Here is a 25209-nt window from a genome sequence, read left to right on the forward strand (position 1 = left end):
TGGCCATAGTTTGTGGCGTATCTTTCCCTGAGGTATCTCTGTCCAAGCACATCCTTGCTTTCAGGGGTTTAACCCACTTCCCTGGCCCTGTGCCGTAACTGGCACCCCCTTGACCACATCAGGTGGAGCCATCAGTCCACACAGCTAGCCCATCACAGTCTCTTTCAGCCCAGGTGCCTCAGCCCAGCCCCAGAAAGGTTACAGCTAAGAATAGACAAGCAATGTGGCTCTCATTAGGGCAAGCGATTCCATCTGGGGATGCAAGCCGTAAACAGCTCCTGCTCTGCATGCAGCACTCTGGTCGATTCCCTACCGCGCAGCCCGCTGGGACAGAGTCCAGCAGGGACCAACTGTGAGCGCCTTACAAGCAGCACAGCACCTTTGGCCCCAGCAGGATTTAGCCTGACATGGGACTGTCTAGAAAAAAAAAACCCCACCAAAAACCACAACTGCCCAATCCAGTGCCCCCGATTCCCTGGGTTGTACGGAGCTCGGGCCTGTGGGGGAGGGCAAGGCAGAGCTGTCTTCCCATGCAAGGGCCTCTCTGGCTTCATTTCAGAGCTATGAGGAATTTCCATTGCTCTGACGCTGCTCTGCGGGTTCACTAGACCCAAACAGCAGCTGGGAAAGCTGCAGCCTGGGGAGTACAGAGCAATTCTTGAGCAAGTGGCAACTGCGCGTCCCAGCCAGCACTCACACCCTGCCCCCCGCAGCTCCCTGAGACTCCCCCCCCCCAACCAATAGCCACCCACCTTTGTCCCCCCCATCCTGCCCGCCCCTCCCAACCCCTGCCATGTACCCCCATTAGCCTCCACACCCCAGCTATGTAACACCCCCCCACACACACGCTGCTCTTACCACTACCCCAGCCTGCCCACCCAAACCCCCTCCCTGTGACCAGGCACACACTACCCCACACTTCACTCCATGTGCCCCCCCCACACACACACACACTGGGGTGACCAGATGGCCCCATTTTATAGGGACTGTCCCGATATTCAGGGCTTTTTCTTATATGGGCACTTATTACCCACCACACTCTGTCCCAATTTTTCATACTTACTGGCTGGTCACCCTACCCCCCCACACCCCACCCCCACCACACACCCTCTTCCGCTGTCCAGGGTCTGTGGGGATCCCACTTGGCCCTTCTGTGGGTGTGGGTAACACACTGGGCTGCAGGGTGCTTATGCCCCCTGCTGCCCAGAATGGCAGCGCAGCCCTCGAGATGTTTGTGCACAGAAAAGTGGAACCCTGGCTCCGAGAGCTCTGCGTCGCAGGGCCACAGGTTGGTCGCAGGGAATGGTGCCACGCGCTCCTGGAGCCTGCCTGTGGCCTGAGCGCCGCACCGGGGTTTGCAATGATCCAGCAACAGGTGGCTGTGTTTCGGGTGCACCTTTTATTTTTCCCACATTCCTGGCCAGACAGTGTTTTTTGTTCCTATGGTCACAGGTATTTACATGGTGCTGGGGCTGAGCCCCCGCCGCTGAGGGCCCAACTACTCCCCTGCTCCAGCCTGGGTCTGGAGGGCGTGGCGGGGGAGCGGGGGAGCAGCACGCGGGCATGCTGAGCTGACGGGAGGCAGCAGGAAGATATATACTCAAGTGTGATTACTACACAGGAGCAGAGGGGCACAAAAAGGCAACAGTTGAGCCAACACACACAAGACACACCAGGACCATTGGGATGCAGGGGCAGGGCTCAGAGCGGGAGGTGCGTTAACAGTGTACTGCTGCAGAGAACTGAAGCATGGGGGGACAGGGCCCCGTCTGGCACTGCTGGGCACTGCTTTGAGGATGCATCCCTTGGCTAGAGCCTGCAGCTTGGTGCAGAGAAATGACACCAGGGAACCCTTTGCTCTCGTGGCCAGGAACTAGCCCCCCAAAGCTGCTTAGGGAAATCACAGGGTCATGGCCCTTGCCCTGGGGCCGGCAGATGCTTCATGCAGGATTCCTCCTCATAAAATCAGGGATGTGTAGCCAACAGGAACTAGGCCAGCGTTGTTTCCATGGCAACAGCGGATCCAGTCCTCATCCACTGTGGCTAGGAGCTGCAGGATGTCCCCTCTCCTGAAGCTCAAGTGATCATCTCCAGCCCCAGTGTGGTCACACAGCGCCCGCACAGCCCTGCGCAACAAATGGGTTAGGGTTAGGGGCTAGACCCACAGGGGGGCAGGATGGGAGAGAGGGGAGGCTATGGGTCAGGGGCACGGTTGAGGGTTGCCAATTTTGGGTGGATGTATTCCTGGAGATTTCATCTTTAATGAAAGATTAATCTTTAATTCCTGGAGACTCCAGGCCAATCCTGGAAGGTTGGCAACCCTATGCCAGACCCTGGTGGGGTTCTACACAGGGAGCATGGCTGGCAATCTACGAGGGGGGTTACACAAAGGGCGAGTGACCTGCAGTCCACAAGCCAGGAACAAGGCTCCAACAAGACTGGGGTGGCAGGTGCTGGCCCATGACCAGACATTGTGGAGTGACCTGAGACAACAGATGCCCTGTCGTACCCAGAGCCCCAGCTGAAACCAGGAATCCCAGAGGGGAAACGCCAGGGACCTCAGTCCAGATGTCTCCCAAGGCCAATTAGACAAATTCAGTCAAGAATCCCCCTCACAAACCCACTGTGCAATTCGGAGACCTGTACTAGAAGGGGACTGCAGGCTGGAATTGAGAGACATTGACAGGGCTGTGCATGAGGAGGCAGGCCAGGGCTGAGCAAGCAGGGGCTGCAGACTTGAAGGACGGTGTGGAAGAACACGGGACCTGGCACCAACCCAGCACTTTTGGGAACTCAGAAATCCATCAAATTCTTCAATCCACCCAACCTCAAACACTGGAATCCACCCGAACCCCACCCCCAGCCACCTGTGCAGCTGGAGCGCGTCAGATGCATTCTTCTTTCGGTGTTCCTGAGGCCAGGCCTTCTCAGAGGGCCCCCCCTTCAGAACCAGGGCGAGAACGTTCACACTGGGAGGCAGCCAGCTGGAAGGTCTCCTGCCAGAGAGCAGAGGGAGTCACCAGCCAGTCTGAGAAACACCTCAATGGGACTGAGACCGGAAAAGGCTCACAGATCTCCATAACAAGAGCAAAGGGGGAGGGGGGTGGGCAAGATCCCCAAGTGTAGCCCCCCCAACTAAAACACTGCAAGAAAGAGTCACATTTTCAAAGACTGTGTCCGAAATCTGGAACCCCACTGTAACATCCCCGCCAGGTCCTGTATAAACTGTCCTGGCCCCATGGGCGACGCTGGGGGAACGCGTTGGGGGAGAGGGGAAGAGGTGTTATTGACCCAACAATATTGGGCGTTTCTTCTCCTGCAGCAACATCCCGGGTGGGTTTGGAATCGGGCAAATGACGCCAAAGGCTGAGCAAGAGGCCTGAATGTCTATCAGGGAAATGGACCAGAACCTGCTCCTCCACGGGGCACCGCACGGAGCAGCCCGTAGCCCCTCCCCTGGGGGCTGGTGCCAGTAGAACCAATAGCACCCTGGGGCCTGTAACTGAGAAGCTGCTAACGCCCCACACTGCAGGCTGTTTGCTGCATACAGCCTAGAAGCCAAGCCACAGATGCAGGGCATAGGCCATGCCACTGCCCTGAAGAAGGGGGAAGCCCTGCAACGGCTCACCCTGCCCCACCCCACCAGGCACTGACCTGGATTTGGCTGCACTGGTCTCCGGGCCAGCGGGGAAGCCTCTGGCAGGTGGACACGTGGCCCCGAAGAGTCGGCCCAGCCAGTTAGGGCGGATGGGGGAGCAGTCCATGTTCAGGGTGGGTGTGGCCTCCTGGCTCACATCAGGGCCCGGCTCCTCGGACAGAGGCAGGCATCTCTTGCAGGCAGAGGGCTCTGGTGGCTCAGTCTCCCTGGGGCCTGCGCACCCCTGGGCCCTGGCCTGCAGTGGCAGCTCTTCAGCATGAGGAGCCTCCAAGCTCCCTGCCTCGCTGGAGGGCATTGGATCCGGAGCCTCAGCACCTCCTTCCCCAGCTCTGGGCTGGAGGGGCTGCAGGGCTGTGCCGCTGGCCCCCTCCCCTCCCTGAGCACTGAACTCATTTGCGGAAGCCTGGCTGGATCCACGGGGCGGAGCAGCTAGGCTGGAGCTGGTGTCCCCTGCAGCCACCCGCAGCTTCGTCCAGCGGGTGACGGGGAACCTTTCCTTCGTGGAGGCCTGGCTCAGCTGCCCCCACCAGCTGCCCTGCCTCTCTCCTGTGTCCTGTGGGACTGGCTGCTGGTGTTTCTCAGGCTTGGCAGGACCCTCAGGTCCCAGAAGCGTCTGGGTGAGCTGCTCCCCCCACTGTAGCACCTGCTGAAATGTCTGCTTCAGGGAGATGCCCGCCGGGGGGCTAGGGGCTGATTTGGCGGCTGCTGCGCTGTACTGGGATCTAGCGCTTTCCTCTGAGCCCACCAGGGCTGCCCTCACGGGGCCATCAGGGGGCAGCTTGTGCTCTGGGCTAGCACCACTGCGGCCTTGGTCCCGGCCCTGTGCGGGAGCAGCCACCAGGGCAGGGCCAAGGGGGTGGCTGGGGGGGGAGTCCGGCCTGCGGGGCAGGGGCCGCACATCCACGGGCACATGGTGGTGCTCGAAGAGCAGGTCGAGGTGAAAGGTCAGCACAGAGAGGGGCTGGACGAGGAGCAGCAGCTCACGGGCCAAGTGTGGGAAGGGGCCTTGGCTCAGGGAGAAGAAGGCCGTGGGCAGGTAGAGAACAGAGATGACACCTAAGAGACACAGGCGGGGTGAGATGGCACCCCCCACCCACAGAGCCCCTCCTCCCCACAGAACCACCCCACAGAGCCCCTCCAACCCAACAAGCCCCCCATCTCACAGAGCTCCCCCACAGAACCACTCTCCAGAGCCACCCCACCCGACCGAGCTCCCCCCCACAGAACTAATCCCCAGAGTCCCCCCACCTCACAGAACCACCCCACCGAGCCCCCCACCTCTCCACCCGGGGACACCAGCCTGGCTCTCCTGGGTCTGTCACTAGCATCGTGGGGCTGGGGCGGGGGCGGGGGCGACGACGACTTCCATCTGTACTTCAGCAAGCAGCCTGCCCGGGATCCTCCTCCCTCCTCAGCTGGGGCACAGTAGTGGGAAAGGACTCCTGTGTCCCATTAAAGGAGCCCCAGATGGGCACTTCCCTAGGAGGGCTCACAGCACCAGAGCTCAGCGAGCCCACTGCTCCCTACCTGAGCTCTTCTGCAGGTGGGAGAGCCACAGCTCCAGCTGCTTTATGCTGAGCGAGACAGAAAGGGTCCAAGTTACAACTGCTCAGAACGACAGCCCCAGACTGGGCCGTACCAACAGCACTAAACTGCCTGACTCGTGCCGGTGTCATACCAACAGCGAAGCTTCTGGCGCCATGGTGCCCTGAACCAGGCCTGAGACTGAACCTGGGTGCCTCACTTGGCAGGCGCTGGCATCAGCTCCTTCCCCCATCTGCCTGCACCCCAGCTCCCCTCCCCTGGGTCAGGGCTTCCCATCTCACCCTGAATAACAGTCCCAGTGTTCAGCTGAGAACAAATGTAGGCCCGTAAACATGAGTGAGGCCATGGGCACGAGTGTGAGCGAGTGAGAGAATGGCAAAAACTGAGAGAGAGCACACACACCCACACACGGGAGCACCGTGAGCACGAGGGTGAGAGCAAGCATGAGAGAGTGCACGCCCACGTGAGAGTAAGTCCAGCAGCTGCAGGCCGAAGCACAGAGAAGGGCTCCGAGACACCAGAACCGCCCCCTTCCCAGGCCCAGCGGTCCCCCCGCAGGGACCATCCTGCCCAGAGAGCCCAGCGGCTCTTGCGGCTCTCCGGGGGGGGGCAAAGCAGTGCCCAAGCCTGGTACTTACTTCAGAAGGCCGAGTATGAAGGCGTGGAACCTCTGCCTGCTGCTGCGGAGGGGAGCCAACTGGGACACCTGCCAGTACAGCGAGTGCAGGGGCCGAGTGCCGGGGCCTGTAGAACACATGGCACAGAGTTACTCAGCAGCCGTCCCCCCGAGCTTGGCTCCTCTCCCTCCCAGAAGCCTGGCGTGAAGTGGGGGGCCCTGCTCAAAAAGCAGCAGCATCATGGAGGGCAGCAACCCAGCCACGGCAGCATCAGGCCAACGAGAGGCCTTGCGAACAGAGCCCCAGTCACCTGCATCTCCCGACATACTGGTGTGTTGGAGCTGGAGGCACCTGGCCGGCTCTTCCCACGTGCTCCCTGGGGCCCTGGGCTTTACCACGCTATTCAGCAAGGGGAACAGATGGTGTCTCCTGGGGCCAGACTAAGCCCCCTCCAGCAACACCCTCCCAACCTACCCAGCTTGACCGAGGCCTCCACCACGCTCCAGGGCGAGCTCCTCCTCTGGCCTGTGATGATGTCCTTCTGGAAGGGCTTCAACCCATCTGCCACCAGGCCATAGAGCGCCGGGCACAGGGTGTTCAGCAGCAGGTAGCTCACATCTGGGCTTAGCCGGCTGTCGCCCAGCTGCGTCTGGGCAAGGAGAGGTGCGGATGATGGTTTGGAGTGGTCGGGAGACAGCAGTCATGTCCCTCGCACTCCTCCCCCAGAGCCAGCAGGGCAGGGATGGTGGGTTCCCTCTGCCTGGGACACCGCCCATGTTGCTTCCAGCTCCCAGCATTCATGGCACATGAGATGCAGGCCAGGGAACAGGGATGAGCTCACGATGCCCACATAGCCCCACCCACGCAGCCAGCAGAGAGGGGACATGACCGAGCTACTAGGCAAGGCAGAAGCTGAGCCTCTGCCACCGGACCCATGGCCCAGGCCAGAGACCCCACCCCTGCCCAGAGCTTTACCTTCTGCACCAGGCTCCTTGCTGTGCTGAAGTGAGCAATGAGCTTCTCCACGGAGGCGCTGATGGCAACCAGCAGGGCTGGGACAGAAAGAGAAGGGACAAGTCAGGCCTGTGCTGAGTCGCCGCACCAGGTCCAACCATGTGACCCCGCAACAGCTGCATCTGATCCCATGGCCATGGAAAGGGAGCCCTGTTTATCTAGGGCTGGATGGCATCCCCTCATACAACTGGCCCCTGCCCTGGAGCACCCCCTGCTGGCTGGGACAGGGATAGCGCCTGTCCCCTGCAATCTCCACCGGACTGTTCCCTGCAGTGCCCCATGCTGGCTAAGGCAGGGCACATCCCCTCTCCTCTGTGAGCCTCCCCCATTCTCCACAGCAACCCCTGCTGGCTAAAGCAGGGATAGCACCTGTCCCCTGCAATCTCCACAGGCCTGTTCCCTGCAGTGCCCCGCTGGTTGGGACAAAGTTCGGCCCCTCTCCCCTGTGAGACTCCCCACCCCATTCCCTACAGTACCCACTGTTGGCTGGAACAGAATCGAGGCACAGAACCTGGGCCCCTCGGGGTGGCTCCAGCTGCTTCAGCCTCTGGGTGAGTCTACTCAGACCTTGGCAGTGTGCCTTCCCCAGCTCCAACCCGAGCTGCAGCTTCCACACCGCTATTTTCAGAGCGCTATGCAATCCCACGTCTGTCGCCCTTGGTGGGCAGGCTCACTGGTGAGGTCTGCGTAGATGCACCAGAGTTGCTGGGGAACACAGGGCATTGCCATGGGAACCGTCATCTCTAGCAATTCTCCAGAGTCTAAGAATAAAGGTGCAAGGGAAACTGGCAGTTACCATGGCAACAAGCCCAGGATGGAAATGTTTGCTACAGAAGATTAAAGGTGTTTGTAGAATCCAGGGCCTCCCCCACCAACCTACCCACCTGGGGCCCCAAGTTTTCAGGCTCAACAGCACCACCTGTTGGAAAAGACTGGGAGCATGATCCCCAAAGACTCCAGCCTCCAGGAGCTCCCCACAGCCACACCTCCATCTCACAGACAAGAATGGCTCAGCCAGAAAAGTTACCAAGAGGGCAGGATGTTACTCCATAAACCCCCAGACCTCTAATCTCCCAGCCAAAGGAAGAGCTAGAAAAACTGAAACTGCAAATAAGGTGCAAATTTGCAAGGGCAAGGGGATTGCACAGGGCAACAACTCCTAGGGGCAGAGGGTTCCCTGGGATGCACCTGGACCCTTTGGGTCAAAATTGGGGGTTTCTCAAAGACACGCTCTCGCTACCCCCCATTACTGGCTAGATGCAGGAATTGCTGGATGGAATTATCTGTCCTGTCATGCAGGAGATCAGCTGGAGGAGCAGAATAAGAACGTAAGAACTGTCACACTGGGTCAGAACATGGTGCATCTAGGTCAGTATCATGTCTCCAGCAGTGGCCAAAGCCAGAGCTTCAGGGGGAGCGTACTGAACAGGTCAGTTGGAGTGATCCACCCCTGTCTTCCCTCCCGGTTTCTAGTGGACAGAGGTTTAAGGTGGCCCTGAGCATAAGGCTGCATTCCTGGCCATCTTGGCTAATAGCCATTGATGGATCTATCCTCCATGAACTGATCTAGTTCTTTGCTGAACCCAGTTGTACTTTTGGCCACCACAACATCCCCTGGCAATGAGTTCCACGGGCTAATTGTGCATTGTGTGAAAAGTACTTCCTCTTTTTTGTATTAAACCTGCTGCCTATTAATTTCGTTGGGTGACCCCTGGTTTTTGTGTTGTGGAAAAGGGTAAATAATAGTTCTATAGCCCCATTTTAAATGGCATTCGTGATTTACAAACCGCTGTCATAGCCCCCCTTTCTCGCCGTTTTTCCAAGCTGGACAGCCCTTGTCTTTTTCGTCTCTCCTACTATGGAAGGTTCCATAGCCTTGGTCATCTTTCTGCCTTTCTCTGAGCCTTTACCAGGCCCACTACATCCTTTCTGAGAGGGGCAACCAGAGCGGGACATGTGTTCAAAGTGCGGGTACACCATGGATTTATACAGTGGCATTATGATATTTTCTGTCTTATTTTCTATTCATTTCCTAATAGTTCCTTTAGGTTGTAGAGGAGTTTTTAAACTGAGGGCTGGGGGAAAGCAGACAGGTCCAGAGGAGCACACGGTTTGGACAGAGACATCCCTTAGGGGAGGATTTACTATATCCTAGTAAAGAGGAAAGGCTAGAGGTTAATAAAGCACTGGTAGGAACTAAAGAGAAAAAGTCAAACAAAAAAGAGCCCCATTTAATTACATCACATGAAGGCAGACACCTAAATATTGACAAATATTATAAGTACTTATTATAAATGCAAGAAGTCTAAATACTAAGATGGGGTGAACTTGAGTGCCTGGTATTAAATAAGGATATTGACACAACTGGCATCAAAGAAACTTGGTGGAACAATGATACTCGATGGGACACAGTATTACCAGGGTACAAAATAGATAGGAATGACGGAATAGGTCGTGCTGGTGGGGGAGTGACGCTGTATGGGAAAGAAAGCATAGAGTCAAATATAACAACAATCTTAAATGAGCCAAACTGTACCATCGAATCTCTATGGATAGAAATTCCCTGCTTGAATAATAAGAGTATTGCAGTAGGAATATACTACCAACCACCTGACTAGGATGGTGACAGTGACTGTGAAATGCTCAAGGAGGTTAGAGAGGCTACAAAAACAGAAAACCCAATAATAATGGGGGATTTCAACTGACCCCATATTAACTGGGTCTCTGTCACCTCAGGACGGGACGCAGAGATAAAATTTCTGGACACCATTAATGACTGCTTCTTGAAGCAGCTAGTCCTTGAACCCACAAGGGTAGAGGCAATTCTTGATTTAATCCTAAGTGGAGCACAAGGTCTGGTCCAAGAGGTGAATATAGGTGCGCTGCTCAGTAATGGTGATCACGATGTAATTAAATTTAACATCCCTGTTGTGGAAGTGGAGGGAAATACCAAAGAAAATCACCACAATAACATTTAGCATTTAAACAGAAATGAAAAGGAATAGTCACAAGGGTGAAATGCCTGCAAGCTGCATGGAAACTCTTTAAAAACCACCAGAGAGGCTTAAACTAAATGTATATCCAAACAAACAACACAATAAGAGGACCAAAAATATGCTACCATAGCTAAACAGCAGAGTAAAAGAAGCAGTTAGAGACATAAAGGGATCCTTTAAAAACCAGAAGTCAAATCCAAAATAGAAAGCAACTCCAGCAAGTCAAGTGTCAAAGTATAATTAGGAAAGCCAAACAAGAATTGGAAGAGAAACTAGCACAAGACACAGAAACTAAGAGCAAACGTTTTTTTAAGTACATCAGAAGCAGGAAGCTTGCCAAACAGTCAGTGGGCCACTGGGTGATCAAGGTGCTAAATGAGCACTCAAGGAAGACAGAGCCGTTGCAGAGAAGCTAAATTAATTCTCTACATCAGTCATCACCGCAGAGGATGTGAAGAAGATTCCCACATCTCAGCCATTCTTTTTAGGTGACAAAACTGAGGAACTGTCCCAGATTGAGGTGTCGGTAGAGGAGGTTTTGGAACAAACTGATAAACTAAACAGTAATAAGTCATGAGGACCAGATGGTATTCACCTAAGATTCTGAAGGAACTCAAATATGAAACTGCAGAACTCCTAACTGTGGTATGTAACCTATCACTTACATCAGCCTCTGTACCAGATGGCTGGAGGGTAGCTAATATAAGGCCGATTTTTTTAAAAGGTTCCAGAGATGATCCTGGCACTTCAGTACCAGGCAAATTGATTGAAACTATAACAGAGAGCAGAATTATCAGATACAAAGATGAACATAATAGCTTGTGGAAGAGTCAACACGTTTTTTTTGAAGGGGAATCACCTCACCAATCAATTAGAATTCTTTGATAGTATCAACAAGCAGATGAACAAGGGTGATCCAGCCAACACAGTGTACTTGGACTTTCAGAAAGCCTTTGATAAGGTCCCATACCAAAGGCTCTTACGCAAAGTAGGCAGTCATAGGATAAGAGGGAAGGTCCTCTCATGGATCAGTTACTGGTTGAAAGATAGGAAACAAAAAGGGTAGGGAATAAAAGTCAGTTTTCACAATGGAAAGTGGTAAATAGCGGGGTCCCCCAAGGATCTGTACTGGGACCTGTGCTCTTCAACATGTTAATTAATTATCTGGAAAAGGGGATAAACAGTGAAGTGGCAACATTTGTAGGCAATACTAAATTACTCAAGATAGTTAAGTCCAAAGCTGCCTGTAAAGAGTTCCAAAGGGCTCTCACAAAACTGGGAGACTGGGGAGCAAAATGGCAGATGAAATGCAACATTAATAAGTGCAAAATAATGCATATTGGAAAATATAACCCCAACTATACATTCAAACTGATGGGGTCTAAATTAGCTGTCACCACTCAAGAAAAAGATCTTGGAGTCATTGTGTATAGTTCTCTGAAAACATCTGTTCAATTGCAGCAGTAGTCAAAAAAGCGAAGAGAATGTTTGGAATGATGAGGAAAGGGATAGATAATAAGACAGAAAATGTCCTAATGGCACTATATAAATCCATGATACACCCGCACTTTGAATGGTGCCTGAAGTTCTGATTCCTCCATCTCAAAAAGGATATATTAGAATTGGAAAAGGTGCAGAGAAGGGCAACCAAAATGACTAGAGGTCTGGAACAGCTTCCGTATGAGGAGAGATTTAAAAGACTGGGACTGTTCAGCTTAGAAAAGAGACGACTCAGCGGGGACAGGAGAGAGGTCTATGAAATCATGGCTGGGGTGGGGAAAGTGAACAAGGATGTGTTATTTACCCTTTTGTATAACACAAGAACTAGGGTCACCCAATTAAATTAATAGGCAGCAGGTTTAAAACACACACAAAAGAAAGTACTTCACACAACACACAGTCAACCTATGGAACTCATTACCAGGGGATGTTGTGAAGGCCAAAAGTATAACTGGGTTCAAAAGGAATTAGATAAATTCCTTGATAATAGGTCCATCAATGGCTATTAGCCAAGATGGTCAGGGGCACAACCTCATGCTCTGGGTGTCCTTAAGCCTCTGACTGCCAGAATCTGTGACTGGACAACAGGCGATAATTGTCCTGCACTGTTCATTCCCTCTGAAGCATCTGTCATTGGTAATTGTCGGAGAACAGGATGCTAAGATAGATGGACCATTGGTCTGACCCAGTATGGCCGTTCTTATGTGAAGACCGATGCAAAGAACTCATGTAGCTTCTCTGCAATGACTGTGTCTCCCTTTTAACGCCTTAGAGGGACAAGGTGGGTGAGGTAATATCTTTTATTGGACCAACATCTTTTGGTGAGAGACCAGTTTTAATACCTTGGTCATCTACTGGCCCATTGCCTGTTTGGCAAGCTTTCTGCTTCTGTTGTACTTATCAAAACTCTTACTTTTAGTTTCTGAGTCTTTAGCAAATAGCTTCTCAAATTCTTTCTTGGCCTGCCTTCTAATACCGTTACACTAACCTGTCAGAGTTTGTACATCACCCTATTAGCCTCCCTAGGATTTGACTTCTAAATTTTAAAGGATGCCTTTTTGCCTCCATCAGTCTTCATTACTCTGCTGTTTACACAGGGTGGAATTCTTTAGGTCGTCTTACTATCTTTCTCTGGTGTTTTTAACTAGTCCCCAGGATGCTTGCAGGCATTTACCCCTTGTGACAGCTCCTTTTACATTTCAGTCTAACAAGCATTCTTGTGTAGTTCCCCTTTGTAAAGTTCAATGTTACTGTGAGGGGTGTTCTTTGGTATTATCTCCCCTACAAGGATGTGGAATTTAATTACATTATGGTCACTATTACCGAGTGCTTCAGTTATAGTTACCTCTTGGACCAGATCCTGTGGTCTACTTAGGACTAACTCAAGAATTGGATCTGCCCTTGTGGCTTCCAGGACTAGCCGCTCCAAGAAACAGTCATTTATGGTGTCTAGAAATGTTCTCTCTGCATCATGCCATGAGGTACCACTTACTCAGTCAATATGAGGATAGGTTTCAGAGTGGTAGCCATGTTAGTCTAGAACAGCAAAAACAACGAGGAGTCCTTGTGGCACCTTAGAGACTAACAAATTTATTTGGGCATACGCTTACAAAAGGTGCCACAAGGACTCCTCGTTGTTTTTAATATGAGGATAGTTGAAATCACCCAGTGTTATTGCACTTTCTGCTTTTGTGGCTTCTCTAACTTCTCTTAGCTTTTCACAAGAACTGTCACTGTCCTGGTCAGGTGGTCAGTAGTATGGTTCTACTGCTATACTCTCTTTAGTCAAACTTGGAATTTCTAACCAAAGAGATTCCATGGTACAGCTAATTTCATGTCAGATTTATGCTTTCTGTAACATATAGTGCCACTCCCGCAGCAGAGTGACTTACTATGTCATTCCTACATATTTTATATCCTGGATTTCCGTGTCCCATAGATTATCTTCATTCCACCAGGTTTGATGATGCCCGTTATATCAACATTGTCCTGTAATGCCAGATACTCTGGTTCACCCACCTTAGTATTTAGACTTCTAGTATTTGTATGTAAGCACTTGTACATTTTGTCAATATTCAGTTCCTTGCCTTCATGTGTTAGATTTAAATAGGATTCTGTTTCATATGACTGTTCCCCACCTGGACTTTACCAACTTCTTTCTTAAGTGAATAGCTCCTACCGGCCTTAAAATCGATGCATCTCTAACAAAAGTATCACCCTGCGGTAGGAGGGGAGTTCCAGTGGCCTGAGGTCCCAGCTGGCATAGACAGTGAAAAACTCCAGGTCTGAGGCAGTCTCCTTGGCTCTGGTGTCCCAAGGGGCTGGGCCTGCTTGTGCCTTTGCAAAGCTGCTTTGGAAATTAAACCAGGCCCCCTCAAGAATGGGACTTTCCCACCCATCTGGATTCAAAGAGCATGGAAGGGACCCCCTGCACAGATTTTGGGGTGGGCGAGAGTTACCTTTCTTTTGCTCTCTCAGATGGTCATAGGCTCTGTCTGCATTTGCCATCCAGTGCTGGCCTGTCCCTGGAACACCGGCAAAGGATTGAGAATGTCTGACTAGAGAGAGAAAGAGAACCTAGTCAGTCAGTTGGCAGGGGCTCTGTGGCAAGACGTCACAGGGACCGGGCACAGCATGCCCTGCCTGGGAGCAGACACCACAATAGCCACGGTCACTGGTGGCTGGCAGGGTCCTTCCTCATAAGCCTTTCTATAAGCCAGCCATACAGCTGCACATTCCTGCCAACGGGGCTGCATCCACCCAGACTCTCCCTAGGAAGGGGGACGGTCCCTCATTCACCCCAGTCTCACCTCCCCCTTCTCATGGAGTCCTGGGTGTGCTTAGCTAGAGCGTACGGAAATGAGGCCAGGTCGGTGTCAGGGCCAGGACTGGGGAGGAGAGCAATGGAGTAGTCTGCACGGTATGTTCCAGGTTACCCGCCAGCGGCTCAGGGAGCCCAGCCCTGAATGGGGACGTGCAGTGTCCAGACCCCAATCCCCAGGCCAGAGCAAAGGGCTCGGCAGCTAGAGATGATGGGAAGCTGATCAGAAGAGATTTCCCAAGGTGGACAAAGCTGGAAACATCCCTGGCAAAGGAAACCTGTCCCAGCACGGCCCCTGGCGCTGGCCCCTAGCTCCGGCCCTGGCACGGCCCCTGGCGCTGGCCCCGGCATGGCCCCTTGTGCTGGCCCTTGCCAGCCAGGTTTCCTGACCTGCTGTGCACATGGAGCTTGCCAAATTTCTTTCTCTATGGCCATAGCCTCCCTCCAAGCTTGGAACACTTTCCCCAAGGAGTGGTGAGCCCAGGACAGCTGCCCAGGGATACAGCCCTGCTCTGGGAGCCTGTAACAGGCCCTGTAAGTGAGTCGCTAGATACAGACCCCTGGTAAGCAGCTGTCCCTGTGTGAGAGGAGTTGGGAGTTCAAGCCCAGCTCCCAGAGGGGCAGGGGCTGGAGGTCACTGCTCCCTGCAGGGGCATCCAACAAACCCAGGCAAGAGAGACCAGAGGGAGGCCTAGGAGGAGGCAGGGTCTGGGATGGCAAAGAACTGCTCCTCACTGAGCCTGCACCCTGCTCTAGTGTTGTGGTGACTCAGAGTGGGTATCCATCTCTGCCCCAGCGCAGGAAGCTTGGGGGTCTCAGTCGTGGGGCCCTGCCCTGGTGCTGGGAGTTTGGAGGGGACACACTGGAGGGAACCTGCCCCAGGGCTCGGGGTTCGGAGGGGGAAACAGCTGTAGGGAGCCTGCCCCAGGGCTGCGGTTTGGGGCGCTGAGCTGGCAGGCAACTGGGCACAGAGGCTGCTCCCCGCCTGCCAGGCCCCAGGAAGTCACTGCCCAGCCTCAGCCGCGCAGGGGGCGGAGGAGGCTGGAAGGCAGGGGCCTGGGCAGGGGGCAGCCGAGGGGAGAGGCTCCCGGCCGGTCTGGGACTCACCTACAGGCGCCCACCAGCCTGGGCAGGGACAGTGGGACAGCAGCTGCCGGGAGGCCACTATGGGGGCGGGATGCCAGAGCCCAGCTGACTGGGGCTCTCCAATGGGGAGGCAGCAGGGCCCCAGTGCTGCGGGTTCAGAGGGGGCAGAGCCCCGGGGCACCCGCCCCTGCCCCAGTGCTGCGGGTTCAGAGGGGGCAGAGCCCCGGGGCACCCGCCCCTGCCCCAGTGCTGCGGGTTCAGAGGGGGCAGAGCCCCGGGGCACCCGCCCCTGCCCCAGTGCTGCGGGTTCAGAGGGGGCAGAGCCCCGGGGCACCCGCCCCTGCCCCAGTGCTGCGGGTTCAGAGGGGGCAGAGCCCCGGGGCACCCGCCCCTGCCCCAGTGCTGCGGGTTCAGAGGGGGCAGAGCCCCGGGGCACCCGCCCCTGCCCCAGTGCTGCGGGTTCAGAGGGGGCAGAGCCACGGGGCACCCGCCCCTGCCCCAGTGCTGCGGGTTTGGAGGGGGCACAGCCATGGGGCACCTGCTCCTCCCCCAGGGGACGCAGCCATGGGGCACCCATCCCTACCCCAGTGCTGTGGGTTCAGAGGGGGCACAGCCAAGGGGCACCTGCCCCAGTGTTGGGGGTTTGAAGGGGTCACGACCATGGGGCACCTGCCCCTGCCCCAGGGGACACAGCCATGGGGCACCCATCCCTACCCCACTGCTGTGGCTTTGGAGGGGGCACAGCCATGGGGCACCTGGCTCTGCCCCAGTGCTGGGAGTTCGGCAGGGTCACAGCTACAGGGCACATGGCCCTGGGCTCCACCAGGCAGGTCTGGAAGAGTGACAGGGCAAAGGACAGCAGGAGAGAGGGAATGGGGCAGAGGGACAGACAGACGGACAGAGAGATGGAGGGGAGAGTGAGTGAGCACCACACCCTGTCCAGACCCCAAAAGGCAGGTGCGCAGGGTCCCTTGGCACAGAGTCTAGCAAGATCCCCCAGCCTAAGCCGCCTTCCTGCTGCTCCAATCCCCCCTTGGTTAGTCATTGAGATACCCCAGGGTTGCCTGGGGAGTGGGGGCCATGTGCCCCCAGCCCCTGTCATGCACACACACCTGGACTCTCACACACGCGGGGTTTCTGAGCTTGTAACACAAGAAATGTGCGGCGTGTCTGAGCTCTGTGGTGACCACACAAGCCAGCCAGGACGGGGAGTGGGGCGTTAGCAATGCAGTGCCTGAGGAGAGCTCCCCTGCTCCACGCCCAGGCACACTCTGGGGGCAACGATCTGACCAAGTTACTCGTTGCTAGCTAGGTACCCCAGAGCTTGTCAGTAAGTTTGACTCTCAGATAAACAGCTTGGGGCACAAAGGAGCGGAGCTGAGAAGGCCAGGGAGCCCCACAAACATCCCCAGCCCTTGGAACGAGCCTGCAAGATGGCCCCCCTGGCCTGCCTGTGGTACTTCTCGGTCCCTCACTGCTGTGGTATGCCAGTGCCTCAGAGGCTTTAATGGTATCATATGCCCTGTGTAACAGCGTTATCCCCACTCTCCAGATGGGATTGAAGGCCCAGACAGGTGAGGTGACAGGGAAATTAAACCTGGGTCCCCAGAGCCCCATGCTTGTGCCTGCCCCAAGCCATAGGCCATCCTTCCTGTCTTTGTTGCAGCCTTCCCCTGGGTGCCTTGTTCATAGCACAGAGGAGCAGCCCTGCCTACATCAGTACACAGCCCCCAGAATCCTTCTGAACACAACCCTGTGTGCGGACCCCCAGGAAGCTGGCTCCCATACACTGCCCCCGTCTACTATGCTCTGCTCTCCTGCATTGTCCCATCCCCACTAGGCATCCCCTCTGCCCATCTCCCTGGCGTCACTTCCCATCACCATGCACAGCTGCTTCCTGGGTGCCTGGTCCCAGGGCAGAGAGGAAGAGCAGGTGCTCAGACTGCAAGCTAGGAAAGGAAACGGGCGGCTTACGTTGCTTGGGAGGTCTTGGATTCTTGGCCCCTTTGCTCTGCTTTCGCTCAGGAGACACTGCCCCAGAGCATGCTCCAGCCTGACTATGTGCACATGCCTCTCCCCTGGGGCAGCGGGCTCTGGACACCTCCACGCCGAGTGGCAGCTCTGGGACCTGGTGGGAGGGGAAGGCCATAGTTGGGAAGGTTCTGCTTCTCGGGAAGAGTGGGGAGAAGAGCACAGACAGGTCTGGGCTGTCCAGGAAAGGCAGCACTCCCCGGTGAGGGGGGGAGTAGGCCCCTATGGGGGACAGGCGGATGGGGAGCAGTTCCTCTGGGGAGAGGGTGCCCAAGACTGTCCCCTTATTGCTGGCCAGGAGGCAGACTTCATCACAGGACAAGGTCTTCAGCGTGGGGTGGAAGGACGGGGTGAAGAGGGCAGGAGACTTCAGCTCAATGCTCTCCAAGCTGGAGTTAAGGGAGGGGATCAAGGGCAGGGGAGGCGCCACCGGGTCCGAGCTGTAGTAGAGAGGCTTCCCGTCGGCCGAGAAATGGAAGAGCAGAGGCTGGAACGGCAGCATCTGAGGCCTGGGGCAGCGAGAGAGGGGAGAGCCAACTGCAGGCGGGAACATTGCAAAGAAATGCAACCAAAACCAGGGGGGCACAGAACACAGTGGGGGATAAGGAGGAGTATGGGGGCATGGAGAACACAGTGGGGGATAAGGAGGAGTATGGGGGCATGGAGAACACAGTGGGGGTTAAGGAGGAATACGGGGGCATGGAGAACACAGTGGGGGTTGAGGAGGAATACGGAGGCATGGAGAACACAGTGGGGGGAAGGGGAGAGAGGCAGAAATGTGGGCATGGAGAACATGGGGGTGGAAATCAAAGAAACCAGGAAGCATGGAACAGAAAATGGACAACCCCCCAATAAATCAGAGTGAGCCATTCCCAGGGGCAGCAGCAACAGGGTGGCAGGGTGAGGAGAGAGAGATGGAGAGACAGTTAGCTCAGAGGAATCACAGCACACACACACCAACTTCACAACCATGACGACACATGGCCACGCCTGTGCCCTCTGTCACCGCGCAGGCCCCAGCCTGGCAGTGCCCCACCTCTGCACTGGGAAAGGGTCTGTGGGAGTCCAACCCCAGCCCCTGGGAGGTTTCCCCAAGAGAACAGGACAGAAGGAGGGAGGTGCTGAGGGCCAAGCAGCTGAGCATGATGGAAAGATGGAGGCAGCCTTCAGAGGAAGGGAAATTCAGTCCTGGTCTCCCCCAGACCCAGAGTCCTGGGGTGCCCTTCTCAGGGAGCCGGGAGTCAAGGCTGTGGCTGTCCCCCCAACAGAGGTGTTCCTGCACTGCCAGGACTTGGCTACTCGGGCACAACGCAGCAGCCTGATGGGCCAGTAACGCCCACTGCTCTCCCTAGAGATGCCCTCTGCTTGGTTTGCTCAGGGTCTCTGGAGCCAGGAGCTCCTGCAGCAGCCACTGAACCAAGGGCTACTCCTGCCAACCCACAGGAGCCAACCGAGTACCAGGAACCACCCACCCCAGGTAGGGAGCAGGGGGAGAAAGAAGCTATTCCCTGCCACTGAGAACAGCCGTAGGAGTCTGCCAACTCAAGGGCTCTCGGGGACCTTGGCTGGAAGCAGGGTTTAATGCAGGGCCCAGCTCTGGTATCAGCATTCCCTGCACTGCTCTGTCCCCCACCCTGAGCCATTCCTCATCGCCTGCCCCTAAGAAACCCCCTTCAGCCCCCAGATGGAAACACCCACCCCACTGAAAGCCCATTTCATCTCTCACCCCAGAGCAGTGTGCGACCCCAGTAAAGCCTCATGTCCAACAAGTCAGCCAAGTGCATCTCCGATGGTCCCTGGGCAGAAGCTGCTCAGGGATCCCACAGGGCTCAGGGTATCACAGAGCTCTTAGACTGGGGCAGGACTCCTGCATGCATCAGGCTCCATCTGAGGGAACCTGGGCCAGGCTGTCTCCCCAAGTCAACACACAGGGAGCCGCAGATGGATCAGCTGCTTAACCCATGGCCTTGGGTTTTGCCTGCTGCCTGGCTCAGTGCATCCCTCTCCTCCTGCAGTCAAACCGGCTCCAAGCCCTTTATGCACAGGTGTGGTGAGCTGCAGCACACTGATAGAGGAAGGAGAATGCAGCAGGGAGGGAGGGGAATGTATGCGAGGAGCAGCTAGGACAAGGAGGGTGAGGGTGGGATTCCTTCTCCCAGCACAGCAATCATCTGCACGGCATAGCAAAGAACTAGCCAGCTCAGTGCACAGATGCAACATGCATTCACCACCACTTCACTCTGCCTACCTGTCCCCTAAACCTATTCCAGCCCCACCCCAGTGCCTCAGCCCAGCCCTACAAACCCATTCCAGGCACACCTAATGCCTTCTGCCCCCGCCAGGACCCTGCAGCTCACCCCAAGCCAAAGCCAGTTCCACATCCCCCAGCCCTGCAGCCCACCAGGAATGGGGCAAGAAGAGCAGCAAGAAGAACGGCAAGTGGAGAGAGAGATGGGGTTAGTGATGGAGATGGGGATGTGCCAGGATCAGGAGGCGGAAACCCTGTATTAACCCCATGGGGACTCTGCAGCTCTGTCCCCAGGGACACATGCCTCCATACATGGGGAAATGCCCCCAACCCCAGTCCAGTCCTGGGATACCCCTGTAGCTGAGGAGGGAAGTGCCTTGATAGCAGCTGGTGCTCTTACCCTCCTTGCAGGCTCTGTGTCCTCTCTGGGCCTTCCCTGACACCCAGGGACCCCCCTCAGGTCCGCCGAGCCTCCGGCCCAGTGTCTCCTTATCACAGCCAGAGCCAGGCATCTTTCTCCTCAGGACGTAGCCCTCCAGGGGTCGCCCCCCTTCCTCTGTGTCACCCGGCAGCCCAGGCCGAGACTGCCTCCTCTGCTGGTGGCTTTCCGTGCGTGCCAGGAGGTGCCCGCTCCACTGTGGAGCCGGCCCCCCGTCGGGGCCCTGGAGCCTGCTGCCAGTGGGGGTGTCTCTGCCCGTTGCTGCTTCCTGGGGCTCAGGCTGCTCCTGGGATGCTGCTCTCGCTCCCTGCTCCCAGGCCAGCTGGCCCTTCTGCTTGTTGATGGCACTGCGGTACCGGAGCTCCCTGAACGTGGTCACCTCCCTCTGGCTGCAGCTGGGGGGCTTTGGCTGCTTGTCGGGCTGCAGCTGGTGCCCAGGCGGCTCCGGACACAGGGTGCTGCAGCAGGTGAGCTCGTTGAGGGGCGGCAGCTCCTTGTCGGGGGAGAATACAATTAGCCAGTCACTGTGGTCCTTCTTGGCCTGTGTGGGGGATGGCCCAGCCGTGTTCCTCTTCCGCTTCTGAGCCAACTCATGGAACGAGGTGACGGTCTTCCGAGTGGCATCTCTGCACTGGTCTACCTCTGTTGGGACAGGCCTCTCCACTTCGCTCCTGTTCAGCACCTGCAGCCCTCTCTTAGCCCTCGGGGGCACTGGAGGGGGAGCCCTTACTGAACTGTTCAGACTGGGGCCCCGCTTTCCTGGTGCTAGCACAGACAGACCAGATGGCTGGATGCTTAGGGCAGGCAGGGCATTGCAGTTGGAGTCCAACTCAGCACAGACGCTGGTGGGGAGCGGCTCTGCCATGGTCCCCTGCCCATCTCTGCTGGGAGAGTCAGCGTCATCAGACGGGGAGTCAAGCAAACTGCTGCTGCACAGGCTGTCTGGGGTCTCCCGGGCCCCAGGATCCGGTCGCTCTTGTACCTGGACGTTGAGGTTAGCATCTCTCCCATCAGACGGTTCCCCCTTGTCAGTCAGTGAGGGAGCATCATGGGCATCCTCCAGGGGGACGATGTTTGGCTGATTGTCAGGAGATAGGGCCTCTTCACCGGGAAATGCCTTGCAGTAAACAGAGACTGGTGTGTCATCCAAGCTGAAATCCGAGCAACTGCTGACAGAGGAGGAAGCCGGGTCTGAAGGGGAAGCCGCCACCTCCTCCTCACTGTGCAGGGAAGGGAAATCTTCCAGGAGAGGCTGGTTCCAGAGATCTAGCGTCGGGGTCTGCTGCGCGTGGGACTTGCAGCACCGGCACTGCATGGAGGTGTTGTTGGAGTTGGCATCGACTTGCTCCAGGGCACCACAGTTCTCCCGGCAGTCGCTGCAGCCTGTCTGGTCTCCCGGAGCCATTGTGACAGGGCCCTCCTGGAGCTCGGGTCGACGGGAGAGGTGCAGCCCCAGGGAGATGTGCTGCAGGTGGATGTGGTTGAGGTTGCACAGCAGACCTTTCTTCGGGGACAGCATGGTGCTGGCTGGCAGAGCCTGGATTCCTCAGCTCGTCACAGACCACCACAGGCACGTCGCTCCGAACACCCAGCTTCAACTCTCTGCAAACAGCAAAATAGCTTGTCAGTCACTGGAGCAGGCAGGTTATCAGCCAAATGGGCATGCACCAGAGGGACCAATTTATGAGGAGAGAATTAAGGGGCAGATCTGGGCAGCTCAGCTAAAGGGATCGACAGCCTCATGGCCCACAGATACTAAAAGGGCATGATGGTCCTTGATGGAGTGTAGATTGCTACAAGGGGTCACGGCTGGGAGAAATGGGATGGAGTCAAAAGAGAGGAAGTTGAGGGCAAGTAAATTCCCAGACAGTGAGATGGATCCAGTCAGGGAATCATCTCCCATTGTGGGGGGGGGGGTGCTGAGAGCCCCATCGTCCCTGGACAGGGAGATGGGTCTGGCTGGGAATTGACTCCTCCTTGGCTTTGGGCAATGTTGTAAGGTATACAGTCTTAGGGAATTGCCCTGCATTTCTGGGCTGGGTAGAGTCTGCCCTCAGTTTCTCTGGCCCTGGGAGCTGTTCTCTGGGGTTTCATATCACATGGGCTATCAGCTCTGTTACCTCTGCCAGGTCTGTCAGCCAGTGTCTCACCAACGCAGAGTCAAGGAGATGATACCTTTGAAGGCTCAGCCTCGCTGTCAGGAAGGCTTCTGGGCTGTGTCAAAAGGCTCCCCAGCATCAAGAGGAGAGCAGCCAAAAGGCCGGGGTCACGTCCGGGGAATTGCTTGGCTTTGCCCCCACACATGGGCAGGCATCAGAAAAATGGACTGCAGGGATAGCAGCCGCAGGTCACATTCCCTGCCCCGCCCCAGTGCCAACAGCTGCTCCTGACCCGAGGCCTCTCTGGAGGCTTCCCCGTTCCAGGTACATCTGGTTTCAGTCTCAGCTGAGGCCATTGCACTGAATCTACCAGGAGCTCACCCTCCACTTCCTTTGGTCCCCCCCACCACTTCAGATGTCCATGGCTATCAGGGCTCTGTATCGAATGGGGAGTGCGCATGTGTATGCTGATCTCTGAGGGACCTCGGAGAATTTTGCAGCACGGCAATCGCTGACCCTAGGCCACAAGGATAGTTTTGCTAAATGTTTGGAGGAAGCATCACTGGGCAAAGTGATGCTGTAACATCCTAGCAGCCAAATGGTGATTTGTTCGTTCCCTCCACCCCACCCCCAGTGGCAGCCCTGCCCCTGCTGGTACCAACCCCCCATGTATGATCTTGGAGAGAGGGAATTAGAGCATTTCAGGCTACTTCACCCCACCAGCACAAGAGGCAGCCAGTCCTGCCTCCGTTCCTGTCCTGTCCCCTCCCCATCTCCATCTCCATCTCCCTGGTCATCAATAATTCACAAGGAGGGATTTGTTCTCATGACAACCGCTATTTCCTGTTACGTGGACCTGCCCTCTGCACCATGCCCAGCCCTGCCACACCCGGCTCTGCCTGGCCATCCAGGGAAAGGGGGATTCCGTGGCTGGGGCGAGCCACAGGTGGAACCTGAATCAGCTCTGGCCTGATGGATTTTCTTCCTGCCTGGTGGTTACTGCATCTCCAACAGACTCACCAGCCATGAGTGGGAGGGAGACCCTCCAGGAACAAAGAGCAGGGACCGGCTGGTTTGGGGGAGAGGTGGGGCCTTTCCCCTCTGGGGACACTGGCTTTGATCCAGCCCTGGTGGGAGGCACCATGAAACGAGTTGGAGGATCTCAGACCAGTTCCTTACAAGCCACGTTTCACAATCCAGCAATCCTGTGCTATCAGTCTCAGCAGGCAGAACCCGGGGTTGAATGCACCCTAGGGACATGACCCCTCCTTTGACACCTAAGAGGCCTGGGGCCCATTGGCAGGTGGAACAAGGACAGAGGCTCAGGCTTGAGGGGCTGCTGGCATCTTTGCTCAGCCCCAGACCCCCTCACTCACTACAACTGCTGTAAAAATAAACCAGAGGTAGAGCTCTGTGCTCCTCACTGCAGTCCCTGCCGCTGGAGGGGAGTCCTGGTTGGAGTAGCTCTAGAAAGTCCTACTAGGGTCCAGCAAAGACTCCCAGCTCATCACACAGGCACCAGAAAACATTCTGTTCCTCCGATATGGGCAGAGGGGGGTGTTACCTTGTAACCTGCATGCAGCCTCTTCAGCCTGTCCCAGTCCCCCCTTCTCTGGCCTGACTGCATCCATCTTTTTGTTCTGTTTGCACATCACACAGCACCAGGAGGAATGGGGGCATAGCTGGGGCTCCTAGGCACTGCACAATACCAATAACAAGACTAGAAGGGCCTGCACGCAGCCTGTAGGTGGTGAGGTCTTTAGGAGGCAGTTACACAAGCCCATAGCCTGTGCTCAGTTGTGTGTGGGGGGGTGGGAGGCTGGTCTCAGTGCCAGGGAGCTGCTGCTGCTCTGCTCCAATGGGTCCTGTAACCCTGCCAAGCAGAGAGAGGAGGATGGCCTCTCCAGCAGGGAGGGAAGGGAGTAGTCCTGCTCTGGCCTGGCCTGCTGGGCTTTGCCTAGAAAGGTCAATGTAGTCCCCAGGTGCTGCCTTCCCGCCGGAGTGAGGGGGTCACCACCCAACTCCTCCCCAAACCCCTACTAAGGGCACAGCCGCTGGGGCTGGCAATTGGAGGAGGGCTGGAGCCAGGCTCCGACCGGGGCCACTCCCTGCTGAGCCTGGAGCGACTGCAGACAACCCGTGGTGGGATGCACTCTCAGGGGAAAGGGGATGGGATAGGAGTGGACCCGCAGCAGGGACAGGGGGGCCTCCGCGCTTGCTGTGGGGGAGGGAAGGGATCAGCTGCAAAGCGCAGAGATGTAACAGGCTGGTGCTGGAGAGGGGTTACCACACCTGTGCTTGGCTGGGTGTGTGAGACCCCCACTGGCCACTGCAGCTCCACCAGGGTGCTGGGGGGGGGAAACAGGGGACCGGCCCCCAGAGGGGTGTAAGTCCTGCACCTGGACCAAGGGGTTCCCACTGCAGCTGGGTGCTGCCCTGGCAAGCAGGTGCAGCGGGCTCCCTGCTGGTGGCTGGCAGCGCAGCCAGGCTAGAGCCTGCTCCACACCCACAGGGGGATGCTCACCTCTCCTAGCTGCAGGCAGTGCGTGGTTGCCTAGCTCCTGGGATGGCTCTGCGGCTGGAGGGGACGGGGAAAAGAGGCTGCAGCAGCTCCGCTGAGCTCACCAGCTGCAGGGAGGAGCCAATGATGGGTGATCCATCCTCCGCCAGCCTCTGCCATTAACCCTCCCTGCCCCAGGCTGCAGACGCCCTCATGCCTGGACTAATCCTCCACAGCCCGCCCCACACACACTGCAGAAATACCTTGCACTGGCTGCAAACCCAGGACCTGCCTGCACAAGAGAACCTCCACCACCCCAAGCCCCCTGCCCCCACAAGGAAACCAGAGCTTACAACCCACCAGCCTGGGATCTGTCCCTCCACCCTTAGGACCTGCTTTGCTCATTTGTCAGCTTTTACTCCCTGGGAGGCTAGCCTTTGCATGCAGGTGTCTCCCAAGCAGCCTGCTCAGGTGGGATGAGAGCAGATGCTTTGGACAAGCCTTTTACCAAGAGGCTAGATTAGAGACGCTCCCCTTCCCCAGGCCCATCTTGCCAAAGAAACACAAGTGGTGCAGCTAGGTCAGGTTCTATAGCAGTTCCCCATCTCATAGAATATCAGGGTTGGAAGGGACCTCAGGAGATCATCTTGTCCAA

The 25209-nt window shown here is 56.3% G+C and overlaps 1 protein-coding gene across 4 annotated transcripts; it reads right to left on the reverse strand.

The window, feature by feature from the left end:
• Nucleotides 1-1380: 1380 nt before the first annotated feature.
• RUSC1 (RUN and SH3 domain containing 1) lies at nt 1381-24670 on the reverse strand. 4 transcript variants are annotated; one of them, XM_073323628.1, is made up of 12 exons: nt 24579-24664; nt 22076-22164; nt 19917-21557; nt 17212-17805; nt 13790-13888; nt 6796-6872; nt 6295-6469; nt 5842-5947; nt 5186-5232; nt 3655-4714; nt 2868-2996; nt 1381-2126 (listed from the first exon to the last, which is right to left on the reverse strand). In XM_073323628.1, the coding sequence occupies exons 3-12, from the start codon at nt 21472-21474 to the stop codon at nt 1958-1960; spliced, it is 4014 nt and encodes a 1337-aa protein (XP_073179729.1). In that variant the 5' UTR covers nt 21475-21557; nt 22076-22164; nt 24579-24664; the 3' UTR covers nt 1381-1957. The 4 variants fall into 4 exon arrangements, with proteins under 4 accessions (XP_073179729.1, XP_073179731.1, XP_073179728.1 ...); XM_073323630.1 differs by lacking the exons at nt 17212-17805; nt 22076-22164 and adding an exon at nt 7509-7595 and having other exon boundaries at nt 24579-24670; XM_073323627.1 differs by lacking the exon at nt 22076-22164 and having other exon boundaries at nt 24579-24670.
• Nucleotides 24671-25209: the final 539 nt, after the last annotated feature.

The sequence above is a fragment of the Lepidochelys kempii genome, chromosome 24, assembly GCF_965140265.1.
Source record: "Lepidochelys kempii isolate rLepKem1 chromosome 24, rLepKem1.hap2, whole genome shotgun sequence".
Taxonomy (NCBI): Eukaryota; Metazoa; Chordata; order Testudines; family Cheloniidae; genus Lepidochelys; species Lepidochelys kempii.